General features: G+C 37.4%; 1 protein-coding gene across 2 annotated transcripts in view; it reads right to left on the reverse strand.

Moving 5' to 3' along the window:
- Positions 1–2,450: 2,450 nt before the first annotated feature.
- Positions 2,451–27,012, reverse strand: part of LOC129744391 (inositol-pentakisphosphate 2-kinase-like) — a 178,989-nt gene continuing 154,427 nt past the window's right edge. For both annotated transcript variants that reach the window (XM_055736898.1, XM_055736897.1), the window contains exons 3-11: positions 21,485–21,634; positions 14,688–14,815; positions 13,337–13,510; positions 13,218–13,276; positions 6,898–7,065; positions 6,681–6,792; positions 6,480–6,587; positions 6,090–6,418; positions 2,451–3,330 (exon numbers count right to left, since the gene is read on the reverse strand). In XM_055736898.1, the coding sequence (XP_055592873.1) occupies positions 3,156–3,330; positions 6,090–6,418; positions 6,480–6,587; positions 6,681–6,792; positions 6,898–7,065; positions 13,218–13,276; positions 13,337–13,510; positions 14,688–14,815; positions 21,485–21,634 (1,403 nt within the window). In that variant the 3' untranslated portion in view covers positions 2,451–3,155. The remainder of the gene's footprint in view (positions 3,331–6,089; positions 6,419–6,479; positions 6,588–6,680; positions 6,793–6,897; positions 7,066–13,217; positions 13,277–13,336; positions 13,511–14,687; positions 14,816–21,484; positions 21,635–27,012) is intronic.

The following is a 27,012-nucleotide window of genomic DNA, read 5'->3' on the forward strand; positions in this document are numbered from 1 at the left end:
TGCCTAGGATGCTCCACCTTCGGGGAGTGCGGTTTCCAACGATCGAAGCTTCGGGTATAAGACTTCACCTGCTTCGTGGTGGAAATCGTTTGGAAAAGAGTTATTCCACGGTCGGGGAATACCCACGGGTAGAGTGGCGCTCGACGACGGGTAAGCCATGCGAGTAGGAATTTAGAATGAAGTCTTCGTTGAGAATCATCCGATTAGTTGCGTTTCGTTTCGCGCGTTTGCTGAGACAAGCGTGAGTCTATGATAAGCTGCTCTCGATCGGCACACGACGAGCATGAAGGTGACAAACCTCGAATCTTGGAGATAAGAGGTCGGGCTTCGAGTCGTTAGAGGATAGGTCAGGCCTCGAGTCTTCAGGAGGAGAGGTTTGTGTAGTTAACCTCAAGTCTTCACGATAAGGGGTCGGATCTCGAGTCGCAAGAGGAGAGATCAGGCCTTTATTCAACAAGAGGAGGGGTATAAGTGTTTGCCTCGAGTCATTACGAGGAGAGGTCAGATCTCAAGTCAGATCTTGAGTCGTGCAGAGAAAAAGTATGTGTACGTCAACCTCGAGCCGAAAAAAAGAGAGGTAGGAACTCGAGTCGTAAAAGGAGAGATCAGGCCTGCAGGAAAAATTGGTTCTCAAGTCGTTAGAGAAGAGTTCAGATTTCGAGTCGTAATGATAAGAGGTATTGCTGAAAGTGGTCTCGTCTATGAGTATTGCGTTGGAGCGCACTAGCGCGAATAGATCTCCCATTATTGAAGGATAGTGTGTTAAACAGTTCGAGGTAGGAACTAGGGAGTAGGAGGCATACAGGGAGTCTTATGTACTCATGGGCCCGGAATTGCAAACTGGGGGGACGCGGTGGCTCGCCGTGCCTTGGAATACAATCCGTAAACCGGGATTTACCACCTGTGGTTACCAACTAAAAAACAGTGCGGATATAGGAAGGGAGGAGGGGGCTAATAATTTCTCTGGATTCTAAAATTTTATTGAATTTCAACAGCTAACAACTCCGCTTTACAGTAATTTTCGTTATTTTCATTTCTTTTCTCACTCGTCACCACCTAAAAGGTACCGACAATTGTCACCTAAAATCGTCACCCGAATGCGACGATTCTCATCCACGGTGACTACGAAAATAAGGTAAGAACTCATCCCAAGTGACGTTCCTCACCTGAACCGACTACTGGAATAGAGTGACTTGGGTGACTGACTCGACTATCTTCACGTCACACGCGGCGCTGAATAAGGGCCAATATTTCTTCTTCTAGAAATTGTTTTATTGACCGAATCAAACAATCTGACGTGGATAAAGCTTTCTTTAAATTATTCATTAAAAACACTGTACTGTTTGTTTAAATACGATTTCAAGTATGTACCAGACCTGAAAAGAATGTTTTTTTTTTTCAATTTAACCTTGAAATTCATTGCTATTCAAGTGAAAGTTTTTTTGAGAAATTTTCAGTACACCATAAAAGTGGTGAAAATAATATTCATTCTTTTAAATTCATTCAAGTACAAATGCACCTTTTTGGCATGTAACATCAGGCCTTTTAGAGTTTCATCTTAAAAATGTTTCAGCATTATATTAGAATGGTCAGAAGGGGTATCCAAAGTGCTGTATCTGAAGCGGATATTCAAAATTTCATCTCAAAAATGTTTCAGCATTATATTAGAATGGTCAGGAAAGCTACACACAAAAAAAAGCATAGTAAAACTACTAAATCCGTGGTTTAAATGAACAACAGGCAGCTATATTTTTGAGTCAAAAATGTTTTGTTGTTTATAATACCTTACGCATAGCTATTTTACCATGTGCTCAATTTGGCTGAGCATAGTAAATTCGACTGCGTTTTAGTAAAATTGTCAATGAAATGATGCATGGTATTACTTCGTGCCTAGTAAAATTGATATGTTTCATGATGAAACTAGTATGTGTTATGATAAAGATTAGTACACACGAGGAGCTTGATATGAATAGTAAAATTACTATGCATGTTTGTTTGTTTATTTGCATGCATACATTATGAGTTCCAAAGTGCTGTATCTGAAGCGGATATTCAAAATTCTGTAAAACCTTATTAAATGAAGAGGGTTTGCTTAAAACAACAGTCAGCAGAATTAGAGTCCCAAAAAGTAATTTAGGTATAATGGGTCAAACAGGTGTAAACGTATTTTTTTTCACATAAGTGCCATTTCTTTTAACCAACACTTATTAATTTTTGCAGTGATGCAACAATATTTGAAGCTTTATATATTTTTCTAGGGCATGCAAAATTTGAACTATGGTGAAATCCGTTTGCACTTGCCTCGGTGTACTTAACTAGCCGAAGTGAAAAGTTTTGCTTAGTTAGAGTTGAGCAAAGTTTTGTCTGTTGGCTTATACTATAACAAGACGAGTGATACAGTAAGCAAAAAAATTTTCAGTACAAACATAGATAACTTTATTTCAAATTATTCACTTCTATATATTGAATAGAGTCGATAACAATTTATTTCTGTTTTTCCATAAATTCAGGACCTTCTTGTTCTTGTTTTAATTTTTTTTCGAAACTTTATTATTTAATCTCTTTATCTAAAATTTCTTTAGTTGGTGTAAGCTATTTTAACCTCGTCAAGTATGATTTTTTGTCTATCCAGCATTCGACCTAACATAACACTCAGTTCTTTTTTATGCTCATAACTACACAAATACGTTAATAAATATTATAAATACTCCTCACACCTTTTCTCTAGGTTCTCTTGCTAAAATGGTTCGCATTTCCCGGATTATTTGACATAAATACGATTAAAATATTTAACGGTATCGAGAACAATTTCACTTAAAGCATATAGACTATTACGTTTATTACTGATAAAATTTATGAAAAAAAAAAACAAAGAACCAGCGAATCAATTGGCACAAATTGTGAAACTAATTCAAAACCTAGTATTTTTGATCGATGCATGATGTTAGATTAGGACATGAAAAACAAGAAAATAGTTTGAAAAAAACTTAAGGCAAAACCTTAAATCGAATTTTATGTTACATTTATTCCTCCCGATACCGATAAAAGCTCCTATTAGATCACTAGAATAAATATTAGTAATACCTATTAATTACTCTACCTATTAAAATACATGTTTTTTTCCGGTTCCATGGTGTTTTTCTGTCTATCGATATTCATCGTCTAAGACGAATCATAAAGTCCCGGTACGCACCGACGGAATCCCGCAGCTGGTCCACGTACTTCTTGTGGTGGTTCGGCGATTTGGCATCGAGATCGGTGATGGTCACGTTCACCAGGAATCTCATCGACTCGAGGCTGACGATGTGCGATCGAGCACTTGGAGGCAATCTAAAATAAAAGAATTGAATCAGTTTAGTTATGGCTTTGGAAAATTTTTGAATACAAATAAAAAAAAACCGCAATGACAAAAAAAAGTGAATTTCTGTCTTGAAGAAGCTGCTTTCATATGTCGTACAAATTCTTTTAGGTATATCTGGGCCTGATGTACGATTGTACGAATATGGCATTGAATTAGAATTCAGCACCAACACGTAAAAAGGGTCTATGTTCTTTTATGACGTTTCGAGAAAAACGCGTTTGAAAAATTTGCAATCTTTTCAAATCGCTAATTAAATTTAACGAAGAATCTTGCAAGTCTATATGGTCAAAACGGTGCGTAGGATCATTCTCAATATGTTTTTATTGATACGACGGTGGTATCATGAAAAAAATAGCTCGCAATTACTGGAGCATGAAATTCGTCTAAATTTTTTATACACCATTTGCTTTGTACTGTATGTCTCATATGTGTGAGTGAGATGGAAATAAAATTTCCCCTATTTTTTGACAAAGGCTTATGGTCATCGCTATAGGAGTGAGTGAATAGTTTTCCGCATTTTTCCCCTTTTAATGTTTTGCATCTAGACCAGGGGTGGGCAACACGCGGCCCGCGGGCCGCTTGCGGCCCTCAAGACATGTTTGTGCGGCCCGCGGAGCTAATCTCAAATTAAGTTTATTTCACGATTTTTTTCTACGAAAGATTGTTAATTATCATAAAATAGCAGTCCCTACTATACCAAAAACATGATATATCTTTAACTTGATATGCACGAACGTCGCTTGTTTGCAATTTGCAGTTTTTCTCATAATCATCCGTATTGTTGACTTTAGGATTTAAGCTTTTTATTGAGTTCTTTTTACTTATCGTTTCAAACAAAGTTCAAATTGTATGATAAAGTGAAATATTTTTGTTCTTGATTAATGGCAGAAATAAGGAAAATTTTATAATTAAAACATGGCTAACGATTATAGATTTTAACATCGATAGAACTCAGCAAAATTCTGATATCTCGACAAAAACAATATCTGTAATTCTGTGAATCAAACCAAAAAGTTTGTAACGATTACACAGTGAAACAGCATTGTTGGTGCCTATGTTTCAACTGATTTAGTTAGAGTTTGGCGTCCTTTATTCAGAACATTTCACATATTTCGGCTATCGCTTCTTGTTTCGGTAATATGGCGTGTGGAAATTTTTAAATTGATCAATTTTGGGTAAAATCGATCTTTTATAACTGATAAACCAATAAACTAACATATCAATAAAAAGCTGATTTTCAATCAAAAAGGGTTGTATATTTATCAATCAAGGACTCAGATATTGTCAAGATATTCTTGTTTCACAGATACAACGCTTTCAAAAATTGAATTCTACAATTTATAGAAATTCAAAAAATAAGATAACAATTCTGACCTCATTAAAGAATGTTCTTGAATTGAAGATTTAAATTTTTTTAGCAAGTTTGTTGAAAACTGCGAAATGATTTGACTTACGGTTTTAAAAATATCAAAGATTCAATTTAGTTTGATTTTTCTTTAAAATTTCGTATAAATTCCCAGTTTTTGCTGGTTTGGATAACAAAAAGAAAACTTCCTTATCTTTTTTTCTCAGAATTCAAAATTACTCGTGGTTTTTTTTGAAAGTTGATCATTGAGTCAATAAGTATTTGTATTTAACAGTTTTGTCAAAAAGGGCATAAATTAAAACGAATTTTTTACTTAGTTTTTAAAGTAATCTCGAAAACTGGAGCTGACAAAAAAACTAATTGAATACATGTTTGGATTCAGCGTCCCTGAATAAGTCAAAATTAGTTCTGAGATTCCTTGCACCTCAAAAAATTGTTAACTTGTGTTATGTGTTATGCTATTTTCAGAAATTTCATTGGCAAATCATGCAAAACTTTGATTAAAAGGAGTCATTTAACTTAAAAATGAGACAGACTTGAAAGCCTGTCCCAGAGGTGACTAAATTGAATTTAATATTTATGAAATCTGTAAATATTTTCTAGAATCAAAAATGTAAACTGTAACATTGACAAATCTGGTTAAAAAAATTTTGTTATAACTATTTGAAACCTTGCTCAATATCTCTTATAATTATAATATAATTTTTATTTTGATGCGGCCCGCCGAAAGAATTAAAAATTAAAAGTGGCCCGTTGCTTCAAAAGGTTGCTCACCCCTGATCTAGACCGTTTGCTTTGTTGTGGAGAGATCCTTTACTCAAACTGCATTATAAATCTTACGAAAACTGAAAAACTAAAAACGGTTTTTGTGTTAAGTAGAGCTTATATTGGGCTATTTGAATCCACCGAAAACGGGATTTGTTTACTTTGTCTTTTATACCCTTTTCACATGTTGGTGCTGAATTAAGTTAAAGGAACAGAAGATTACTAATAGATTGAAGTTCATTGTTTGAAATTTTTAAAAAGAGTCGATTCACAAGCTTATTTCTACAGCGTTTTAATGTGATGCAATTTGATGTGGGACACCCTCTACTGAAAAAGATCATCTGGAGGTGTTTAAGTTTTCATGAGAATTTCAGAACTAGCGAAGAGATAGGATGTTTTTTATTTTTTTATGTTGCACTGTATAATAAAACTTCACATAAGAAATAATAGAGTGAGAGCTTGAGAGGAAATCTATCAAAGCTCTTCTAACTGAATGAATCATAGTCAGGTATTTAAATCTCTGAAACGTGATACCACCTGCTCGGGATCACAAACAACCTGGCCTTTAAATTTTCTTTTCATCTCATGTGTACTGACCTTTCTTCCTCCCGTTCGGACAACCTTCGGAAGGTTATCATAATCGAACAGTCCATTGCCGTAGCCCCTAGCTGATATTTTTCACCTGAGCTCAGGTAGAAGTCGGTAAAATTACTGGAACACCTTCCTGCTTCTTTGCCGGGATTTGAAATCATGCAGCTTCTTCCATCGTCGCCGTCATCATCGTCTTCCATACTTGAGCAACGGATTTGATCGATATAGTCCAAATACTTCTCATGCAGCTCATCCACATAGCTTAGCGACTCAGCCTGGATCGGAAAACACATGTCTTTTTGGTTTTGACATTTGTTGGAATCGGCTAGGCATGACTAAAATTTCAAAAAAAAATTAACTTGTTTTTTTTATAATAATAATTTGTTTTAAAAATACCTTCACAAATAGTTGAACGTCTAGTATTTGTTTAAGAACACAATTTTTCGGAAGAAAACAATCGTTTATGGGAGTACACGTGCGGTTATGGATTAGATTTTTGTCCTTCTAAAAAAGAGCAAAAGAAAACAAAACCATATTATCATCAACAACAATGTATTCAAAACATCTCAAAAGGTTGGGTTTGGATTTCAATCCTACCTTTTTTCGATTCTTTCGTATTGCTAGCAGCTTTCGATCGTCCGGCTCACTTTGGGTGGAGAAATCCTTCAGCAGAATTTCCTTTATCAGATTCATGAAAATAGTTTTCCGTCTAAACCCGGAAGAATGGAAAGGGAAAGAAACGAAAAAAGAGATTAATTCAAAACACATATCCAACAACCCGAATCCGAATAGCTCAAAACAGCAGCTTACTTACTCTTCCTTACTGCGTCCATCCCGTTGGAAAATCTCCTTCAGAATCCGATTAAAGACCGATTTCTCCCGGGATTCGTCGTACACGATGCGCCCATTTTTGGACAGCCTGAAATTGTTCTGCGGCGCACCGATGAGACCCTTGATGGCGTGCAGCATGCGGATGGGCTTGCTGAAATAGTTAATAAATATAAAATAAAATTTATAGTTTCTATCACTGAATCAAGTCATTTCAAAACTTGTGTATGAAAAAAATTGTTAAAATAGTTTTCATAAAAATGCGTATGCTTTTTGGATAGATAATGAAATGAATTAAACATTAAAATAATTTTCGATTTGACTTCTGTCCTAGTATAACAAAATTTATTACAAACAGTTTGTAGTGTATTATTTTTATTATTTCTACATCATGAATTTGAAACTGAAATCTCTTGTAAATAGCAAAGTCGGTAGAGCGTTGGTCTAGAACAGAAATTGGCAACCTGCGGCTCTTTGGATGAGAAGTTGGGGCTCTTTAACGTCAATTTCAAATAATATTTCAGTTAAATTTATACCTACTTAAAACTGTGCTAATCCAACCCATAAGCCTTACCATGTAAAAAACCTGATACAAATCACTTTTTTGTCAGAAAATTTCAGGTATGAATACCAATTTGAAAAAATATAACCAACTTTGACGAGAAGCAGTTTTTATTGTATAAAATTAAAATAACAAGTATGACTAGTAAATTTAAGTTTGAAAATAAACATAACATTTTCTAGAGTCAGAACGAAGAAGTAAAATTTCGTGATGCATAAGCCCCATTAAGACAAGAGAAGAAAAAAGCCCTTGTTGAAACTCTTTTAAGTTTCTTTTGACTTTATTAGACACTTTCAAGCGTTTTATTAGGCTATTTTCAGACTCTTTTGAGACTCTAAAGGATAATTTAGGGACTCTTTCAAATTTTTACAAGATTGTTTCGAGATTTTTCTGACTGTTTTGAGGCTGTTTCAAAACTCTTCTGAGACTCTTTAACCGTTCTTTCAGGACTCTTCAAGACTCTAGGTATTTTGGAGACACCTTGACAACTGTTCTGAGACTCTTTTAAGAATTTTTGAGACTCTTTTAGGAATTTTCGAGACTCTTTTTGAACTTTCCCAGAGAAGTTTGAACTTATTCGAGCCCATTCTTTGAAGATTTGTTCGACTTTTTTTTAAATCTTTCGATGTTGTTTTCAAACTAGCTTCAAACTCACGAGACATGAATGAGAACCTTTCAAGACACTCTAAAGACTCTTTGGTGTCTATTGTGAAGTTCTATAGACTTTCGTGTAGCACTTTAAATATGAAGAACTTTAGGATCAAAAGAAAAAAGTTGAGAATTTAACTTCATAGGTAGAAAAAGATTTTTTTTTGTTTTTTTTTATATCAGTTTCTTACATTTTACAAAAAAAAAATCGCAATAATCATATAAGTTTTCTCAAACAAAATACATAACAGTATTGTAATAGGTATTTTATCGAAGGAATTTATTCACAACTTTTTTTCAAAATATGCTTCACTAAATATTTTGGTTTCACAAGACATTTCTGAGTCCTTTATATTGAAGATTCTAGTTTTTTAGCAACCATGTGGTTGACCACAGTTAGTCATTTTTTATGCTTATAAATAAATATAAAAAAATTGTTTCAACATGCACATAAATTTTATCAAATTTTCAATTTAAACTGAATGAGGGCAAAGAACACAAAGAAAAGTCAATTGTGATTTTAGAGCATGCTAATTCATGATTCAGTTTGGAAAACAGAATAAAATTTTACAGTATAATAGAAAAAATTTAAATGAATTTTTAAAGTTATCTTATGAATCAATCCTTGGTTTTCAAAAACTAGAGCTTCTGAAGACAAAGCATGAAAACCTTGAGTTATTAAGGATTGTTAATAGAAATTGGGAATAGAAAAATTAAGAAGTTTTACATAGGCATTTGATTGCAACTAACAAATGTGGCTCTTTCGAGCATTGAAATTTTGAAAAATTTTAATTCTCGGCTCTTCTGGCTCAAAAGGTTGCCGACCACTGGTCTAGAATGTCAGAAATTGCGGGTTCAAATCCACAGTCAGGTGCTTTTTCTACATATTTTTTTTATTAATTTCCTTGAATTCTCTTAAAATATGACCTGAAGGATTTTAATAATAAAATATTTCTTTTGGCGTTTCCCAGGATTAAAAAGTTTAAGAGTCATAAAGCTCGTTTTATTTTTTCTGCCTTTTAATCTTTTCTCTTTAAGTTAAACATTGCGGACCAACTACGCGATTTTTAATTTTTTTGCTTTACCCGAAAGCGCTCTACTGAGAAGCATAACTCAAATGTGATACATTTTATTAAGAAACTTTATTCTACATAATTGTGTACAACACTTTCGATAACTCCTTGATACTAAATTTGTGGAATTTGATCCAATCGTTTCTGAGTTAGAGAATGCCAAATTTTGGTGTTTTCGGACATAGATTTCTTCGCGGTCCTTAATTTCTTTACTAACACATTAAGAGTCGATCGTTCATCCGATTCGATTGCATTTTTTTTTTCAACTCTATTGCACCACAGAGCATATTGTCTAAAAATTAATATTCACTGTAGTTTTTTCCCTAGAGTAACCATCTCTATTCCACGATTCATATCAATGGCAATCTTTTGCCTCGGAAACCAAAAAGATAAGATTAACAGTAGACCGCCTTAAGTAATTAGAAACCAAAAATAGTATCAAACGGGTTTGGATTCCTTTTGAGCTCAAGAATATCTAAAATTTTTTTGCAAAGCAGTATTAAAAACCTACTTTTTTGTTCAAATAAGTGTTGCTTTGCCACTACCTAAAAAACTCAAGTTAAAAATGGACAGAACAAGTTCGTTCAAGATCGTAATAATCACTTAAAGAAATGTATGGCTGTTTCAATACTTATTTTGTACGATTCTAAGTTCCTCTCAGTCTTAACATGCAGAAAGTATGTTTTTTTCAAACTCTATGGCCGAGTGGATTTTTTTGGAGCGAGTTTAACATTACATGCAGTGGTGGGTAACGCTAACTGTAAAGCTAGCGGCGCTCACTAAATTCGTTATTAGATCAAAGTTAGCTATCGCTTATAAAAACAGATTAATGTTACGCTGGGAGACTCGACCGAAACTCTTTAAGCAGGAGGCCATTCTGCCGAAGGTCTTTCGACGTTAGGCCGAATAAATTATCTGGACGAATGATTCATACGGTACAACGTTATCCAGCCGAATTGATCGTAAGAGCCGAATTGGTCGTAAGAGTAAATGGATATTCTTCGACGCTAGGCTGAATGGGCGCAAGACCGAATTAAGTCCAAATGGACGTTGAGACGAATGGCATTCTTTGACATTAGCCTACATGTATGTTGGATCGAAAGATAGTTAGGCCGAAAGAATACAAGGTCGAATAGACGGCAGTCTTGGACTGAATAACCTACGGCCTAGTGGCCTTCCGCCCATTCGTCTTGGCGTCGAAGAATGTTCATTCGGCCTAACGACAATATCAACTCGCCCCCTTGTTTTTATAAGTTGGTAAATCGCGGTTTACGAATTGTATCTCAAGGCACGGCGGCCATCGCATCCCCCAGTTTGCTACTCTAGGTCCATGGGTACAATAGGAAGATTCATGATATACTCCGTATATACCTTCTACTCCCTAAGCTCCACCTCGAACTGTTTCTCTAACGACTCGAGAACCGTCATCTCCTCGCAATGATTCAAGGTTGCTACACAAACCTCTCTTATTCGCGACTGTGGCCCCTGAGGCCTGATCTCTCCTCTTACGACCATAGATCCAACCCCTCCTCTAACGACTAACGAGGCCCGGCCTCTTATCCCTAGTCACAGAACACGCGCGGGACTTAACGCAACTACTCGGATGATTCTCTACGAAGACGTCATCCTACACTGACTCGAATGACTCGCCCGACGTCGAGTGCCACTCTACCAGTAAGTATTTCCCAACAATTTCCAATGTGAAGAAGGTATAGTCTTATCCCTGTAGCTTCAGCCGTTGGGAACCGCACTACTCGGATACTACCCGAAGGTGGAGCATCCTACGCACAAACGCGGCGTACCCACGGCATCCGCTACGCAGAAGAAGTTGCCTTATCTCTATAGCTTCAAAGCGTGGGGTCGGACGCACTCTACTCGACAGCTCCCCATCTATTGGAGTCGGTCTACTCCGACCGTTCTCCGGTCTTGTTATCTCCCTTTGGCTGAAAACCCTAGAATTTTTTGGCCCCGCGGATTTTTCCGCCCGTTGTATGCCAGATCTAAAGCAGCTTGTTCTGGACTCACGCCAGTCACGATACACGTTCCGGACGTCCCGGATCATGACTGCACTGCGTAGAAGCTGGAGTCAACGGCAGTCCGCGAACGGTGTAGAATGTCTTCGTCGTCAGGGAGCTTCTGAATAATGTGCGTCCGATCCCTCGACCGAAACTATAAAGATAAGGCATCATCTTCCGCGTAATGGAGGTCATGGGCGCGCTGCGAACGACGCTACGACTCGGATGTTTCCCGACAGTGACGACATTCTGACGGCATCGAGAACCTCTCTCCCTTAGGTATTCCCCGACAATGACCCTTCCTACGAGATCCGCTGCGATAAAGGTATTGTCTTATCCCCGCAGTTTCTCCCGTAGGAAGCGGCACTACACGGATACTCCCCGGCGATGGCATATCCTACACACGTTCGCGGCGCACCCATGACCTCCACTACGCAGTAGATGATACCGTATCTTTAAAGCTTCGATCAAGGGATCAGACGCACACTACTCAGAAGCTCCCCGACGCCGAAATCATTCTACATCGTCCGCTCTGGGCTGGTAGTTCCACCTCCTCGTGGTCCAGGCCGAAAACGTGTCTGCAAGTCCGGCGTATTGTAGATGTACGGCCAAGAGAGCTATCACTAAATAAACCCACTAGAGGCCGTTGACGGGTCTGCGAAACCCGCGCGGAAGAAGTGGTGCACGAGGGTACTTAGGTACCAGTACTCGGGTGTGAGGTTGAGGGTCCAACACGCGTTCAGGGATTCATGGCCTGAAATGCGGATGTGACCGGAGGGAGAGCGATTGCCAACTCGTTTTGCGTTCCGGTGGGTATAGACCCGACTCGCAAAACGAGTAGATGCGCAAAGTGGTGGCCAATGGTGGGTCAATCATTTAGGGACGTGTTAAACACGTCAGTTTTTATGAGGCACAGTATGCCGGAGGTGTCAGGGTTCGACACGCGTTTCGGGAATTGCTACAGCTCGATTTGCGCTTCGGGGAGTAAAGCACCCGACTTGAAAATTGAGTAGTTGCGCTAAGTGGTGACTTAAGTCAACACTACTTGAGAGTTTGGAGGAGTCTGAGTCCTACACGTGGCTTAGGAGGCTTGCCTCCTGACCCGCGTGTTCGAACAGAGAAAGTGTCGTCGACAACTCGCTTTGTGTTTCTGAACTTCCTGGACTAGATCCACAAAATCCCTGAGAAAAAAGGAAAAAAAAAATCATCTATATTTTTTAAGATAATTTTGAACTGAGGTACATACGCAAGATTTTCTATTTAAAATTAAAGTATCACGAAATGTTATTCCACACAGTATTTTTTTTACTATGGAGATCTTTTTTCAATATTCCCTTTCTGTTTCTATTTATGAAAACAGTCGTTCGGCGAACCTTAGCAGAAATAATCTGAGAAAATGTAGATCGACAAAAAGGTGGATAAAAACAGTTTCCTTCGAAAAATCGGACTAAAAATCTGTGTTTTGTATTTCAGGAATCGTTCGATCTCAAAATGTCGTTAACTCTTTAATTTATTTAAAATCTTTCTACTGTGGCTGAAACAACTTTGACAATTGATTGCCTGAACTTCAGCTTACTCATGGATTTTTGTAGCATTAAACAGATGATCTACAGCCTTTTTCTGATCTCTGTTGTTGCTATTTTTTGCGACTATGGATAACTTAGTTATCCATACTTTAGTTACTTTCAAGTTTCTAGAAACATTCAGTTTTATGAAAATCGTTTAATACACAAAAAAGATAAGCGTTTTTAGTCAGAAAGGTCAAATCCTAGAAACATAATTAGTATAAAAAAATTGAGACACATGAGATGAACAGTCACCTGATTGTCATTGATTTTTAAATCGTGGTCACATAACGACAAATATTTGAACAGAATTCGCTCTTTTTAAAAATTTAAGAAAAGAATTGGTCCATTACCTAATCCTAAATTGTCGATACATTTGATTGCGCATTATTTTAAATTTGACAGTTTTGAAAATAGTTTAATTTAAAAAATTTAAAACTCACCCGGAAAACAAATCCAATGGACAATACTTGCTCACTTTGGGAATGGACTTTTTTCTGAGCTAAAGTAAAAAAAATTATCAGTATAATTCAATTTTTAAATTATTTTGCGCTTGACTCACCTTTAAATACTGATACAAACAGAACCGACATTTTCCGGGTGCCGTTCCTAAATCTGCGGGAAGAAGTGACTCTAGCTGGATGAAGTTGTCCTCGAAGAATTGCTCGCTGAAAGACCATCCCTGTTTCGGCTTGATTTCCACACAATATGTTGGAAACGTATGTGTTCGATCATGCTGTGTAAAAAGAAATAAAAAATATTAGAAAGTCTTTTTAAAAAATACTTATTTATTAATAACATATTTTGTCAATGTAAACTTGAAAAATTAGATTTTTTATGGGACCATCTTACTTTTGACAAAGAGACAAATTCCTCAAAACGAGATTCTTTTATGAAAATTTCAATAACCTGATTAAAATTACAGAGCGTTACGTTTAACGAACCACAACCAATTTTCAAGTTTCCGGCTACCAAAAAAAAGCCTGAAAACACAGAGAATAAAAACAAACTACAAAGTCACGCGAAAGAATCCTGGCAGTCAGACCATGAAAGGAATTTCCCCAACCAACAAAAAAAAACGAAAAGAAAAAGCTATGTTTTCGGAGACAGAAACACGAAAAACATCTGCCATTCATCGATTAAAAGTGGACGGGTGAGTTTTGTGGAAAGCAAAAACTTAAATTTCAAAAAAAAAGAACAGAAAAGAAAACCTTCCTACTGCTGGGGGTCTCTCCAGTCAGCAGACAACGAAATTATTCCAAGGCACCTTCCACAACATATTATCAACTTTATGTTGCCAGTTCCCTTTTATGCTGGGCCGCATCAAACACACCTTGACATTCTTGGCAGGTTTAAGTGTTGGTTATTTTGTTTACAATAAAGTGGCTTGCAAGAGGCTACAAACTACTACACTGTAGGTGGGTAGAAAATAAATTTCGAAAAATAAGGCATTCTTCAAAAATTTCTTTAAAATAGGAAACCGACAGAAAACTTTGGAACTACTTTTTCCTAAGGCCTGGTTCACAAAATAGCATAATTTTTTATATAAGATTTAGCCTAATTATTGCATATTTGATTTCCACAGACTGAGACTGTAAGCTGGTAAAAATCCAAACTAGAAAATAAAGTGATATTGACAATTATCTCTAAAATTTTGATTACTTTGCCCTACCTACAATTTATCGACAACACATATCTTAATTTCAATTTTGAAATTAAAAATTCGGGTTCGGTACGGATTTGGTTCGCCCTGTTTTTATCTTTGAAGTTCGAGTTTGAGATTTTTTCTTCAATCAAAATTTATCATATCTTAACTATTGGTTTTAAACTTAAAAAATAACTGTTTTTTTTTATTTCAGATTCAGATGATTCTGTTCCTCAAGCAGCTTTGTAATGCAAGTCTATGTACAAACCTGTTCATAATATTGCAGCGAAGACGGGTATTGCATCCTGCCCTCCTGGTTCAGTTCAGCAGGTAAAAAAGCCACATCCGGATACAGGATGCCCTCGTGTTGTTTGATTTCTTTCTTTAGCCGGCTCGCTGGGTAGTGGGAAATTGCGTCCGACAATGCATTTATTTATGCAGCCCATGCAGTGAATGAATCGGATGTTGGAAAGAGATGAAAAAAATTAAGTTTGAAATACAGTTAAACGATCAATGGAAAGTTTATTTAAATAGATGATGTTTTGGATAAGCACTTGATATTTTAAATTCCTTTATTTATTTTCTGTCTTTTTTCATTGACAAATCTTTGTCATGCTAATTAATTCCTTCGAAAATACCTTTCTTCTAAGACTTAGAACTTTTTTGTCTTAGCTCGAATCATCTTGCGGTTTTCAACAGACTCATTTCAAATAACGTCGAGACTCGGTCAACCAATGTGGAATTGGTTACGTATACAAACTTTAATCAGAGCCATAATAGCAATTTATTGAGTTTTGCTGAAATAAAAGGTGTCAAACTGTTATACCAATTACGGTAAGACACCTCTTGAAGGAAAATTGGTTCAAGTAGGTGTGAGTCCTCTGGACAGGTCAAGGAGCAATTCTATTGTGATCCCAAGTTTTCGTAGTATTTTTTTAGTATTCGTAGTTCGTAGTATTTTTTAAATTAACAGCGGACAGCAGTGAAATAAATTGGTTCTACCGATAAAAACATCAAAACGGCCCCCCGATTACGACCCCCCTCTTACTTACACCACACAAAAGTGAAATGAATACTCCGCACATAAAAACTTTTTGAATTAAATGCCTTAATAAAACTACTTGTGAATAAAAAAATATCTCGGAATGTTGCAATATGACATTACAAAGTGAAGAAACATCAAAAATAACAATCGATTGATTTTAATAAAATCTTAACAATCAGTATTTTGTCATTTTTCAATGACTTCTAAGTTCGGAGATATTGCATTCTTCAAACACTTGATATGGTGGACTTATATAGCTCCATACATCTTTTGGATTAATTTCGGGTAACAGTGTAAAATATGAGATGATTTTGTTAATTTTTTCTCATAAGAGCAATGCGTTATATGAAATTGCAATATATGGAGCCTACTCACGGAGCAAAAAGGCTACTGTTAATCCAATTATTTCAGCTCGTTATACCAATCAAAGTGTGGTTGGTTTTTTCGCATACAACTATAAATATGATAGACTCAACTACAAACTGCTGATTGTCCTTATTCAATCAAATATTAATATAATGGATTGAACTGTTGTAGTATATTTCATACAACTGTAAATATGATAAATTCAACTTCAATTGTATGATTCACTTCAGGCATTCAACTATAAATATAACTGATTCAACAGTAGATTTCTGGTTGATCTCGCACATTTTACTATAAAAATGATATATCCAACCGTAGTGGTATAATTAATTCATTAATTGATTCTAGGCATTGAACCATAAATATAGTATATTCAACTATATTTTCATGGTTGATTGCGTTATACTTGAATAAACTACAAACACATCCAAACTCTACATGTACATAATTAAAGTTAGTGTGCCCTCAGCAGCAGGCTGCTGGTGTTTACCCATGGCAAAAGGATTCTCATTCTGTGGCAACGATGTTGGGAAAATATTCCCCAATCGCCATTTAAGTTTGGTGTCCGTGGCCTGACAAAGATAACAAACTTGTCGTGAGAGAAAAAAAATTGCTTTCGTAAAATTTCCGGTCGAAAAATTGAATATGGATATTTCCTTCGATAGTATTAGGTGTTAGCTTTGCCGCTTCGGTTTATCAAACTATGGTAGGTACAAATTTAAAGGATTCAATTAAGGAGCTGAAAGAACTACGCCATAACATCGAGGTGTGGTAACGAGCAGCAGGGAAAATCCCACCTTATTCCTTCAAGAAACGCTTATGAAAAAATGCATTTGTTGTGACACGAGTTGAAGAAAAACATGACCAAGGGTTGCGTCCCGGAGAAATTCTACCGATCGACTCTGGAAGAGCTTCAGAAGGAACATCCGATCAAGATTTGGGTGTTCATCATTTGCTGTTCTTTTCAGAATCGATCCTGGAGCAACACTGGCTGTACTCTGGATGAGCATTTCCGATCAGTGATTAGTTTTTTTTATTCAAAAAAGAGATACATATTTCTTACTTTGATTTTTACTCTTTAGAAACTATATGGACGCCATCCTGTTCAACATCAAATGTCCAACGTTGCTGTTTTAGCGGACATGTTTACCCTAATGGAAGCAGTTGAACGGATGGGACTGATCGACTGGATTTACCTTGTCACAGAAACGATAATTCTCTCGGTTTTGGAAGATCTTCGACTGGCAGCTGCCATCATCATAATTCTCGGTATATCGGCGCTCTTATCCGCCTTGCAATCCCCATTGCCTTGCCAGAGATATCTTCCTTCAGGTTTACTTTCTGTATACTTACAGTTATATTTAACTGTCATTAAAAGGTGATACGGTCGAAATTTGGTCAATATCAACTTGACGTATTTCTTTCAATTTTGCATTTAAAAAACCTGAACACCCCTCATTTTGAAGGTGTGTGTGTAGAATGTTGCTCCTATTTTGATTTTGGAATTCACTCTTCAGTTGTCAAAATGCCGTCCAGGGAAAAAGAGCAGCGTATCAAAATTTAGCTCGCGCATCGCGAAAATCCGAGCTACTCGCATGCAAAGCTGGCAAAATCGCTAAATCAACCGTTACAAATGTAATTAAAGTGTTGTCGACACCCAGGAAGTCTGGATCGGGGGGAAATCGAAAACCGGAAGCAGCTGAGACGACAAAGAGAGTTGACCGTAGTTTCAAGCGAAACCCTAACCCCTAATACGGCGGCCAAAGCGCGATCCCGAAGGCTGTACACGTCGATGCTGACGAAGTTTGACTGCGTGGTAATGGACGACGAAACCTACGTCAAAGCCGACTACAAGCAGCTCCCGGGACAGGAGTTTTATACGGCAAAAGGAAGGGAAAAGGTAGCAGATATTTTCAAGCACATGAAACTGTCAAAGTTCGCGAAGAAATATCTGGTTTGGCAAGCCATCTGTACCTGTGGCTTGAATTGCAGCATTTTAATAGCTTCCGGGACTGTCAACCAAGAAATTTACGTGAAAGAGTGTTTGAATAAACGTCAGCTGCCTTTCCTGAAAAAACAAGGTTGTTCCGTACTGTTTTGGCCGGATTTGGAATCTTGCCATTACGGTGGTACGCCGCCAACAACGTGCAGGTGGTTCCCAAGGACAAGAACTCTCCCAACACGCCAGAGCTCCGCCCAATTGAGAATACTGGGCTATTGTCAAGCGGAACTTAAAGAAGACAAAAAAAAACTGCTAAGGACGAGCAGCAGTTCAAGGCAAACTGGCTTTCTGCGGCGAAGAAGGTGGACAAGGTGGCTGTACAAAATCTGATGGCAGGGGTTAAGCGTAAGGCCCAGCAATTCGGATTTGGAAAAGCGGAAGCCTAACTGAATATTTTTTCTGAATTTTATACTAATTAAACTTAGAAATTTAATTTAAAAACGAACACAAACATGTAGGATCTCAGTGAAACTTCATGTTTCTTCGAAGAGATCTAAATTCTACTTAAGACTAAAGCGTACATTCCAGGAAATAATGGCTAGCATCTTACTAATGCTAACACCACCAGCCCACAGAAAGAGTACTATGTATGCCGTGACCGAGACTCGATCTCATGACCTCTGGCTTAGAAGACTTAAACGCTATCCTCTAGGCCACGGTCTGCGGCTTGATTTTTTAAATAAACGATTTCACCGATTTACACGCGTTTTCCCTTGACCAAATTTTGACCATATCACTCTTTACAATTGTGCTGGTAATCAAGAAGAAAAAAATGTTCCCACTAATCAGTATGCTATGCCATGGTTACTATTCTCTTGCGACGTTTACTCGCGACGCCTCGACCTTGGAGACGAAAAACAAACCATCCAAAGGAAAGAAAATCTCAAAAAAAAATGGATGCCATGACTTGATTAAAAAAACTACAAATTTAATTATTTATTACGGACAATTGAGACGACTTTTTGTTTATTTTATTCGATATAAACCGATTCGCATGGCTACAGAATATTCTAAAAATAATTTCATAAGAATTGTTTGAATCATTTCGGAGGAGTAGTACTACAAACACCGTTACAAGAGAATTTTTTATAATAGATACTCAAAATCCAGGGCAAAGTTGTATTTTAGCTCACGAAGATCTGAAAAATTTGCAATTTGACAAAAAGTTCCGAAACAGCTACTTTTGATTATTTGTTAAATAATCTGTGTTTCGTATTTTGACAATCAGAAAATGCTTCAATGTACCAAATAACGTCAACTTTTCAATCCTTTTTTTAATTTATCTGGTATGACTTAAACAATTTTGACGGTTCATTGATTGAAAAGTTGTTACACCATTTTTTTTACATTGTTTGTGATTATGATCTTAAAAAATTAAAAAAAAAATATCCTTATGTGAAACGTATAGCTTCTAACTTCTGCTTTTTAGAACGTTAAGTTAATTTTTTTCAGAGCATTCCATAGCTGATCTACAATCTTCTTTCCGAAGCATGTAATTTCGGATTTTTTTTCTTAGACTTTGAATAACGGAAACTTAAGTGTTGTAGCTGAATATTGTTTGAAAAACATATTTGAGTTAAATTAAGAGGTTTCTACAACTATAAATTTTGTAAAAATCTGTTGAGAAACAAGAGAGATTTAGCGATTTTCAAGTGTCAAATTGACACTCAAGGACTGATTAGGGAGTTTTTTTGGGTTTTCAGGGTGCGTCCATGAATAAAGTAATGAAACAAAATTAAAGATTTCGAGAATTCATTGAGGGTCCCCGAAGAAATTGTTTTATTTGAGTACGTCTCGGTGGTCGAGTGGTTAGCGTGGTAAGACGGTAATCGCTGTTCCGCTGATGGCATGGGTTCGATTCCCATCTAGGTACTGGATGTTAAATGTTAATCTTAAGTTGTCCATGTCATTTATTCAGTCTGTAAAGCCTAAATCAGCTAAGACGGTGTATGTCTTTTTTTTTAATTTGCATGCACCCGAATAAATTTACAAGCCATCATATTGACACTCAAGAGCAAATTAGGGTTAAATAATGTTTACCTAACTTACAAAAGTTATCTCAAAAATAAAATCTGAATTAAAAAACTAATCGCATATTTGCATTCAGGGCACCCAAATTAATCGTAAGAATTTCTTAAATTCTATGTACCTTCGAAAATTGAGCATTTTGTGACCTCGTATAATTGATCAAAACCCTTGAAAGTGAATGTGAAGTTGAGCATTGAGAAGAACAAGAAAAAAATTAATTGAAGCTGAAATTGGTTTCTTGAAGAATATTTCATATAAGCATAGTCAGTAGAGTGCCCCAAACGACTTTAAAAAAAGTTATGCGCTGCAGGCTAAAATTGATTCTAGTCCTAGTACAAGATCTCATGCCAAATTTCTGCCAGATAGGATCACGGGAAGGAGTCGCTCAACGAGCCTGAAGTTTGTATGGGATTATGAGACATTTTGTTCGGGAGAAACATCAAAACCAATTTTTCATCAATAACTTTGATTCCCCTCGGCCGATATCTTTTGAATACGATTTTTCTTAATGCCTAAATTATGACTAAAATTTCATCCCAAGACTGCATTTCGATTAGAGTTAAGATAAAGAATTTTTTAGCCTTCGAAAATGAGCCGACTTTTTAAGCGTGTTAATCAATTTTAATAAGGCATCAATATGTTCGACTGGTTCAAATATATTGAATAACATTCAATATAACTTCATAAAAATGAGTTATTTTTGTTAAAAACACGTCCATTTTTTTCAAAGCATCTTATATTAGCCAATTGAACTGTTTAAAAAATGTTACAATTATTGAAAAAAACGGTTCATTACTTTTGTTTTTAAATCCAAAATTGTAATCCATGTCTCTATGACCCATACCGGAAAATTGTACTCTTTTTGCTGAGTAAGTCTGGACACCCAATGGCCTATACAAAGTCTAAAAATCAGAAATTGCTGGGCATTTCATTTTAGGGAAAGTAAGAAAATTCATGTATCTAGCTTTCCTGAGATATTTCGTCGAGATAACCGTTGATCGGAAATAATGCCGATCATGTAATTATTGCAAAAAATAGTGAAAAGCACTCTTTACAATCAAAGGGACTAGTTCAAAGAGGTGAAAATATAAAATTAACGATAATTTATTTTTGTAGAAATTTAAATTCCATTATAACAGGAAAAAAAAACTCTATGATCTTATAAATATCAACAATCTTAAAAGACAATCCTCATTCATCAATCGACGGACTTATACAATCGAAACAGGGAATGGCTTATTAACAATATTTACTACCGACTGGCGCGACACGTCAATGCTAGGTGGTTCTTATTAGGCACGGCAATAAAGAGGAGAAAACTAAACGCGTCACCAAATGGCGCCGCCAACCGGTGTGGAATTATTACCTCGCTCGCGTGCATATAACTTAATTCGCCATGCCATTAAGCAAACTGTGGTTACCGATTGTGATTGGGAAAAGGACAATATGCACCTGTCTGAATTTATTTTTCCTTATTTCTGCAATTTATAGTGTTAAGGTTCCAAGCAGTCAAAATAAAACGGTTTGAAAGGATTTTATGATAGTTTTTTAAACGTTTTTTTTTAGAACGTGCATTTCACCCAACGCTTCCCCAACGCTTGTCATAAACCTATCCTCAACTTACCGGGGCGGAATTTGACGAGCTGCCTGTTGAACTCTTCCAGATCGTACGTGTCCAACCGGGCCAGTTTCGGTTCCGGAACGAAACGTTGCGAGAAGAAGATCCTCATCAGCCGGTAGTATTTGATGAACCGTTCGAGATCAACGATCGAGTCTGAAATGGAGAAAAAAAACGAAACACATTCACAATTTATTCGCATCAGCTGGTTCTGAATATGTACAGGAAAAAAATGCATAAATTTGATTATTCTAATATTCCCCATTACTCGAGGCTAAGTACCCAGGAATGGGTGCACCTACAGTGAGCGAAATAAGAATAGCACCACTATGTGTTTTGCATTTTAAAATATGAATGATTGAAATTTACGAAAATTTTCTTCCACAGTTTGTTCTGAATTGCTTAACGAATAAATCACGCGTAGGTTTACTTTTTTTGGAGGTAGCAATTGGCGTTGAGGACCAAAAATGTGAAAAAAGGGTGCGAAATAAGAATAGAACCACTAGAGTTTTTCAACAAAAACATGATTATTTTTAAAAAATTACTGTTTAAAAGTGAATAATAATGCTTCTACGAATTATTTGAATAGATAACTGCATTTTAAGGAGTTTTCCAGAATTCCAAAGGTTTTCAAAGGTATTGAAAGGGGGTTTTAATAGATGCTCCTCTAGCGTTAAGGAATTTAATATTTGAGCTATAAAACTTTATCAAACTGCTTGATTTCTTCATTAACATTCATAAGTATGATGCAAAATGATGAAACATAGATTTGAGGCTTAGTTTGAATCCAAAAAGCAGGTTGGAATTCAAAAATACTAATGTTTTTTAATAGTCAAACACTATTTCTCTAGTTTTAAGTCATAGATGGCAGCACTATCTTACCATTTAATCAAATTCATGACCATTTTCGAATATTCGGAATTAATTAGGGAGTGCTGGATGATTTTGGTCAAGAAATAAATTCATGTACCGTGTAAACGCTTTGGAAATTCTAAGATCACTAAATCCAAAAAAAAATTAGAAATGCATCAAGGTCACTAAAAGTGAATTATTTGGACCGATAATCAGAATAAAGTTATATTTTGCGATGGAGCTTGATGGACCAGACGGCTAGCAGCATTATTGGTATGATTTGCAATTGAATCGGAAGTTGAGATGAGCAGGAATTTTGGCGGTTGTACATTTTTGTGCTGGTGATTCTTTTGCAAATCCGGAAAAGCTTTCTGCAACGTGAACATCCACAAAACTGTGATGCGAAAATACCTCAAAATGATGAATATGGGCCTAAATAAACCTGTAAAATCAATATTGAGACTAAATTTGATTTTAACTGCAAGATAGTGCTGCCATCTACGACTTGAAACTGGAAAAAGTGTGGTTTACTGAACAAAATCAAAGTTTTTGATTTACAACCTATTTTTTCAGATTCAAAATTAATCCCGAATGTTTGTTTCATCATTTCACGTCATTCTAATGAAGAAAGTAAGTAGTTTGGTAAAGAATTATAGCTTAAATATCAAATTCCCTAACGCTAGAGGAGCATCTCTTAAAACCCCCTTTTAAAACCTTTGAAATCCTTTGGAATTCTGGAAACTCCTTAAAATGCAGTTATCTATTCAAATAATTCGTAGAAGCATTATTATTCACTTTTACACAGTAAATTTTTAAAAATTATCATGTTTTTGTTGAAAAACTCAAGTGGTGCTATTCTTATTTCGCACCCTTTTTTCACATTTTTGGTCCTCAACGCCAATTGCTACGTCCAAAAAAAGTAAACTTATGCTTGATTTATCCGTTAAGTAATTCAGAACAAACTGTGGAATAAAATTTTCGTAATTTTCAATCATTCATATTGTAACAAGCAAAACACATAGTGGTGCTATTCTTATTTCGCTCACTGTATATGGGTTCTAGTTAGGTTCATATGAACGTTAAATTGTACCATCTGGCTGAGATAGTCTGAATCAGGAAAATGCGAGAGAGACTAGAAAAGCCGACCGGAGGATAATAAATTTATGTAAGCAGCTACTAGCTGCTAGTTGTTGGCAATTGAATTGAGAAATCCAGCAGCAATGGAATAAATTGCATTTCGGTTGGCTGGTCGGAGTTCGATTGATTGATTGATTGATTGATTGGTTTTATTCGAATTTTATGTGAATAACCTACTGATTGGGTGATGAGCGTACCGTACACAAATTGCGTGTTTCCAAACGGCGGCATTAAATGCGAATATTACCATATTAAACCATAACACGACTCACGTTGTCTGTTGGCGTGTATCGATGGTAATTGTGCGTGCAGTTTTATTGGAGTGTTCTGACGCGATCAACTACATTTATTATTGCTATAATTGCAACATAAAATAGTGTCATTCCCTACGAATAATTGACAATGAAAATTTTGTTTTTCAAAGAAGAAAATTCTAGTTTCAACATTCATAAACACTTTAACAATTTAACAATAAAGGGAATAGAGACAGTCTTTTAAGACAGCTGAAAACTAAAGTTGTGAGAAAAGTAACTTTTTTTATCCCTACAAAACGCAAACCCGCTTTTGAACGGGGTTTCTTAAAATCGGCATTATGCAAAAACAATCAATATTCAACACAAATGTTAATCTAACAATCCATACTAATGACAACTGCTTGTTAAGCAGTGGTCAAAAGCAACACTCAGAAATAAAAAAAAAATGAATATATTATTTTTCATGTAGGTATTTTCACGCTTTACCGTGCCCACTCACTGAGATATTTCTCTGGGTGTAATTACTGGAGATTCGACATCTGGTAGTTAAAAAAAAAGTTGCAACAGTGGCTTTGAAGAAAACGCTTGAAGCAGAAATAAACAAAAAATAAAGATACAAAAATCGTTTGATTTTCGTACCAGTTCTATGGTCAACTTGATTGATCATAGCATACAAAACAGGTACACTTGCCCTGTTAAGAATAACTTAATGCTATTGATTCCATTCTTTTTAAATACATTTTCGAAGAGGATGGAATTATGATGCAGTCAAGTTAAGGGTGATTTTACAACTGAAATATCAGGCACGTGCTCTCCCTGTTTAGCTTGAACTCAAACGTTCACAAGACAAAGCGTTCTTTTGAGAAAAAACCCAACCCTGGTGGACGCTTTGGTCGCGCGCAGACTGAGTCTGGGGACTTCGTACGCGTCTGTTCTCCATGTCAGGGGCGGCGTGCGGAGTGCAACAACGTCCTGGTGGTGTTCAGGACCCAAAACAGCAACATCACGACGGTCCTCCTGCAAGATAGTGGGGTTAACTGCGGGCCTTGCGAGCCCGTGACTACAAAAAAACATAAGCAACGAACAACGAACAACAAATTTCGGATGGAAATCTGCAAAGACCCACGAGACAAAAAGGGGCTAGCGATAGGAAACTTGGAACATGTAACTGCTGATCTCTAAATTTTGTGGGCAGTACCCACGTGCTCTCCAACGAATTGAAGAGCCGCAAATTCTACATCGTAGCGCTGCAGGAGGTATGCTGGAAGGGCTCCACGGTACGAACGTATCCAGATGGTCGTGCCATCTACCAGAGCTGCGGCAACACACACGAGCTTGGATCAGCTTTTATAGTGATGGGAAAAATGCAAAAGCGCGTGATCGGGTGGTGGCCGATCAACTCACGAATGTGCCGGTTGAGAATCAAGGACCAGTTCTTCAACATCAGCATCATCAACGTGCACAGCCCTCACCTCGGAAGTACCGGTGACGACAAAGACGAATTTTACGCGCAGCTGGAGCGTGAATACGACCGTTGCCCAAAACATGATATCAAGATCGTCATCGGGGATTTTAATGCCCAGGTCGGCCAGGAGGAGGAATTTAAACCGACAATTGGAAGGTTCAGTGCACACCAGCTGACCAACGAAAACGGCCTCAGACTGATAGATTTCGCCGCCTCCAAACGAATGGCCGTACGTAGTACCTTTTTCCAGCACCGCCTCTCACACAAGTACACCTGGAGATCACCGTACCAAACGCAATCACGGATCGAGCACGCCGGCACTTTTTGGACATCATCGACGAAGATGCGCAAAAAACACTCCGTACATCTACAAGAAGGGCTATAAATTGGACTGTGAGAACTACCGAGCAATCACTGCCACTGTCCTCAATGCCGCCTACGAAGTGTTGTCCCGAATCCTACTCCGCCGCCTACCGGCACAAGCAAACAGATTCGTGGGAAATCATCAGGCTTCATGGAGGGACGGTCTAAGGCGGACCAGATATGCACATTACGGCAAATCTTCCAAAAATGCCGTGAATACCAAGTCCCTACTCACCATCTATTCATCGACTTCAAAGCCGCATACGACACAATCGACCGCGACGAGCTACGGAAAAACATGAAGGAGAACGGCTTTTCAGGGAATCTGACCAGACTGATCAAGGCGACGGTGGATGGAACGCAGTGCTGTGTGTGGATTTCGGGTGAATTGTCAAGTTCATTCGAATCGCGCAGGGGGCTTCGACAAGGCGATGATCTATCCTGCATGATGTTCAACGTTGCGCTAGAAGGGTTATTCGACGCGTTGTGGGCGAAATGAGGGGCACGATTTTCAACAGATCCAGTTAACTTTGCTTTGCCGACGACATTGAGATAGTCGGCAGATCATCTGCGGCGTTGGAAGAGATCTATCGCAAACTGAAACGCGAAGCAGGAAAGACTGGAATAATGATGAATACGTCCAAAACGAGGTATATGCTGGCATGCGGATCCAAGACCGACCGAGCCCGCTTGTCCAGTAATAACATGGTCACGATTGACGACGATGAGCTGGAAATAGTCGAAGACTTTGTCGATCTTGGCTCACTGGTGACCGCAGACAATGACACCAGCCGTGAGAACCAGCGGCGAATTATCAGCGGAAGTCGTGCCTACTATGGACTCCACAAGCGGTCGAGAAGACTTAGCGCCCGAACAAAGTGTAACCTGTACACAACACTTATTAGACCGGTTGTCCTCTGCGGGCACGAGACGTGGATATTGCTCGAGGAGGACCTGCGCACACTCGGAGTATTTGAGCGAAGAGTGTTAAGAACCATATTTGGCGACGCACAAGAGAACGGAGCGTGGAGGCGAAGGTTGAACCACGAGCTTGCACGACCCTACGGTGAACCCAGTATCCAAAAGGTGGTGAAGGCTGACCGGATACGTTGGGCAGGGCATGTTGCGAGAATGCCGGACGACTATCCTGTTAAACAGATGTTCGCCACGAGGAGGAACGAGGCCTAGGTGGAATACCTCGTTTTTGGGAATCCTGAAAGAGCGTCCAACAACATACAAGCGCATACCTTGTGATCCGAAGTTCCGACAGAGAGCGTTGTAGCAACATATGCCCCGCGATCAGACACACCGGAAGCTGGTTTGGAATCCCACATTGATGGCCGAATCGTGAAATCCAGACTCAAGGCTTCATGGTCATCGAATCGAAAGCCACTAACACCACACACATAAAAGTAAGTTCTCAATGTTAAAACTTAGCTAGGGATGTAAGGAAATGATAGGGA

Source organism: Uranotaenia lowii, chromosome 2 (genome assembly GCF_029784155.1).
Source record: "Uranotaenia lowii strain MFRU-FL chromosome 2, ASM2978415v1, whole genome shotgun sequence".
NCBI classification, from domain to species: domain Eukaryota; kingdom Metazoa; phylum Arthropoda; class Insecta; order Diptera; family Culicidae; genus Uranotaenia; species Uranotaenia lowii.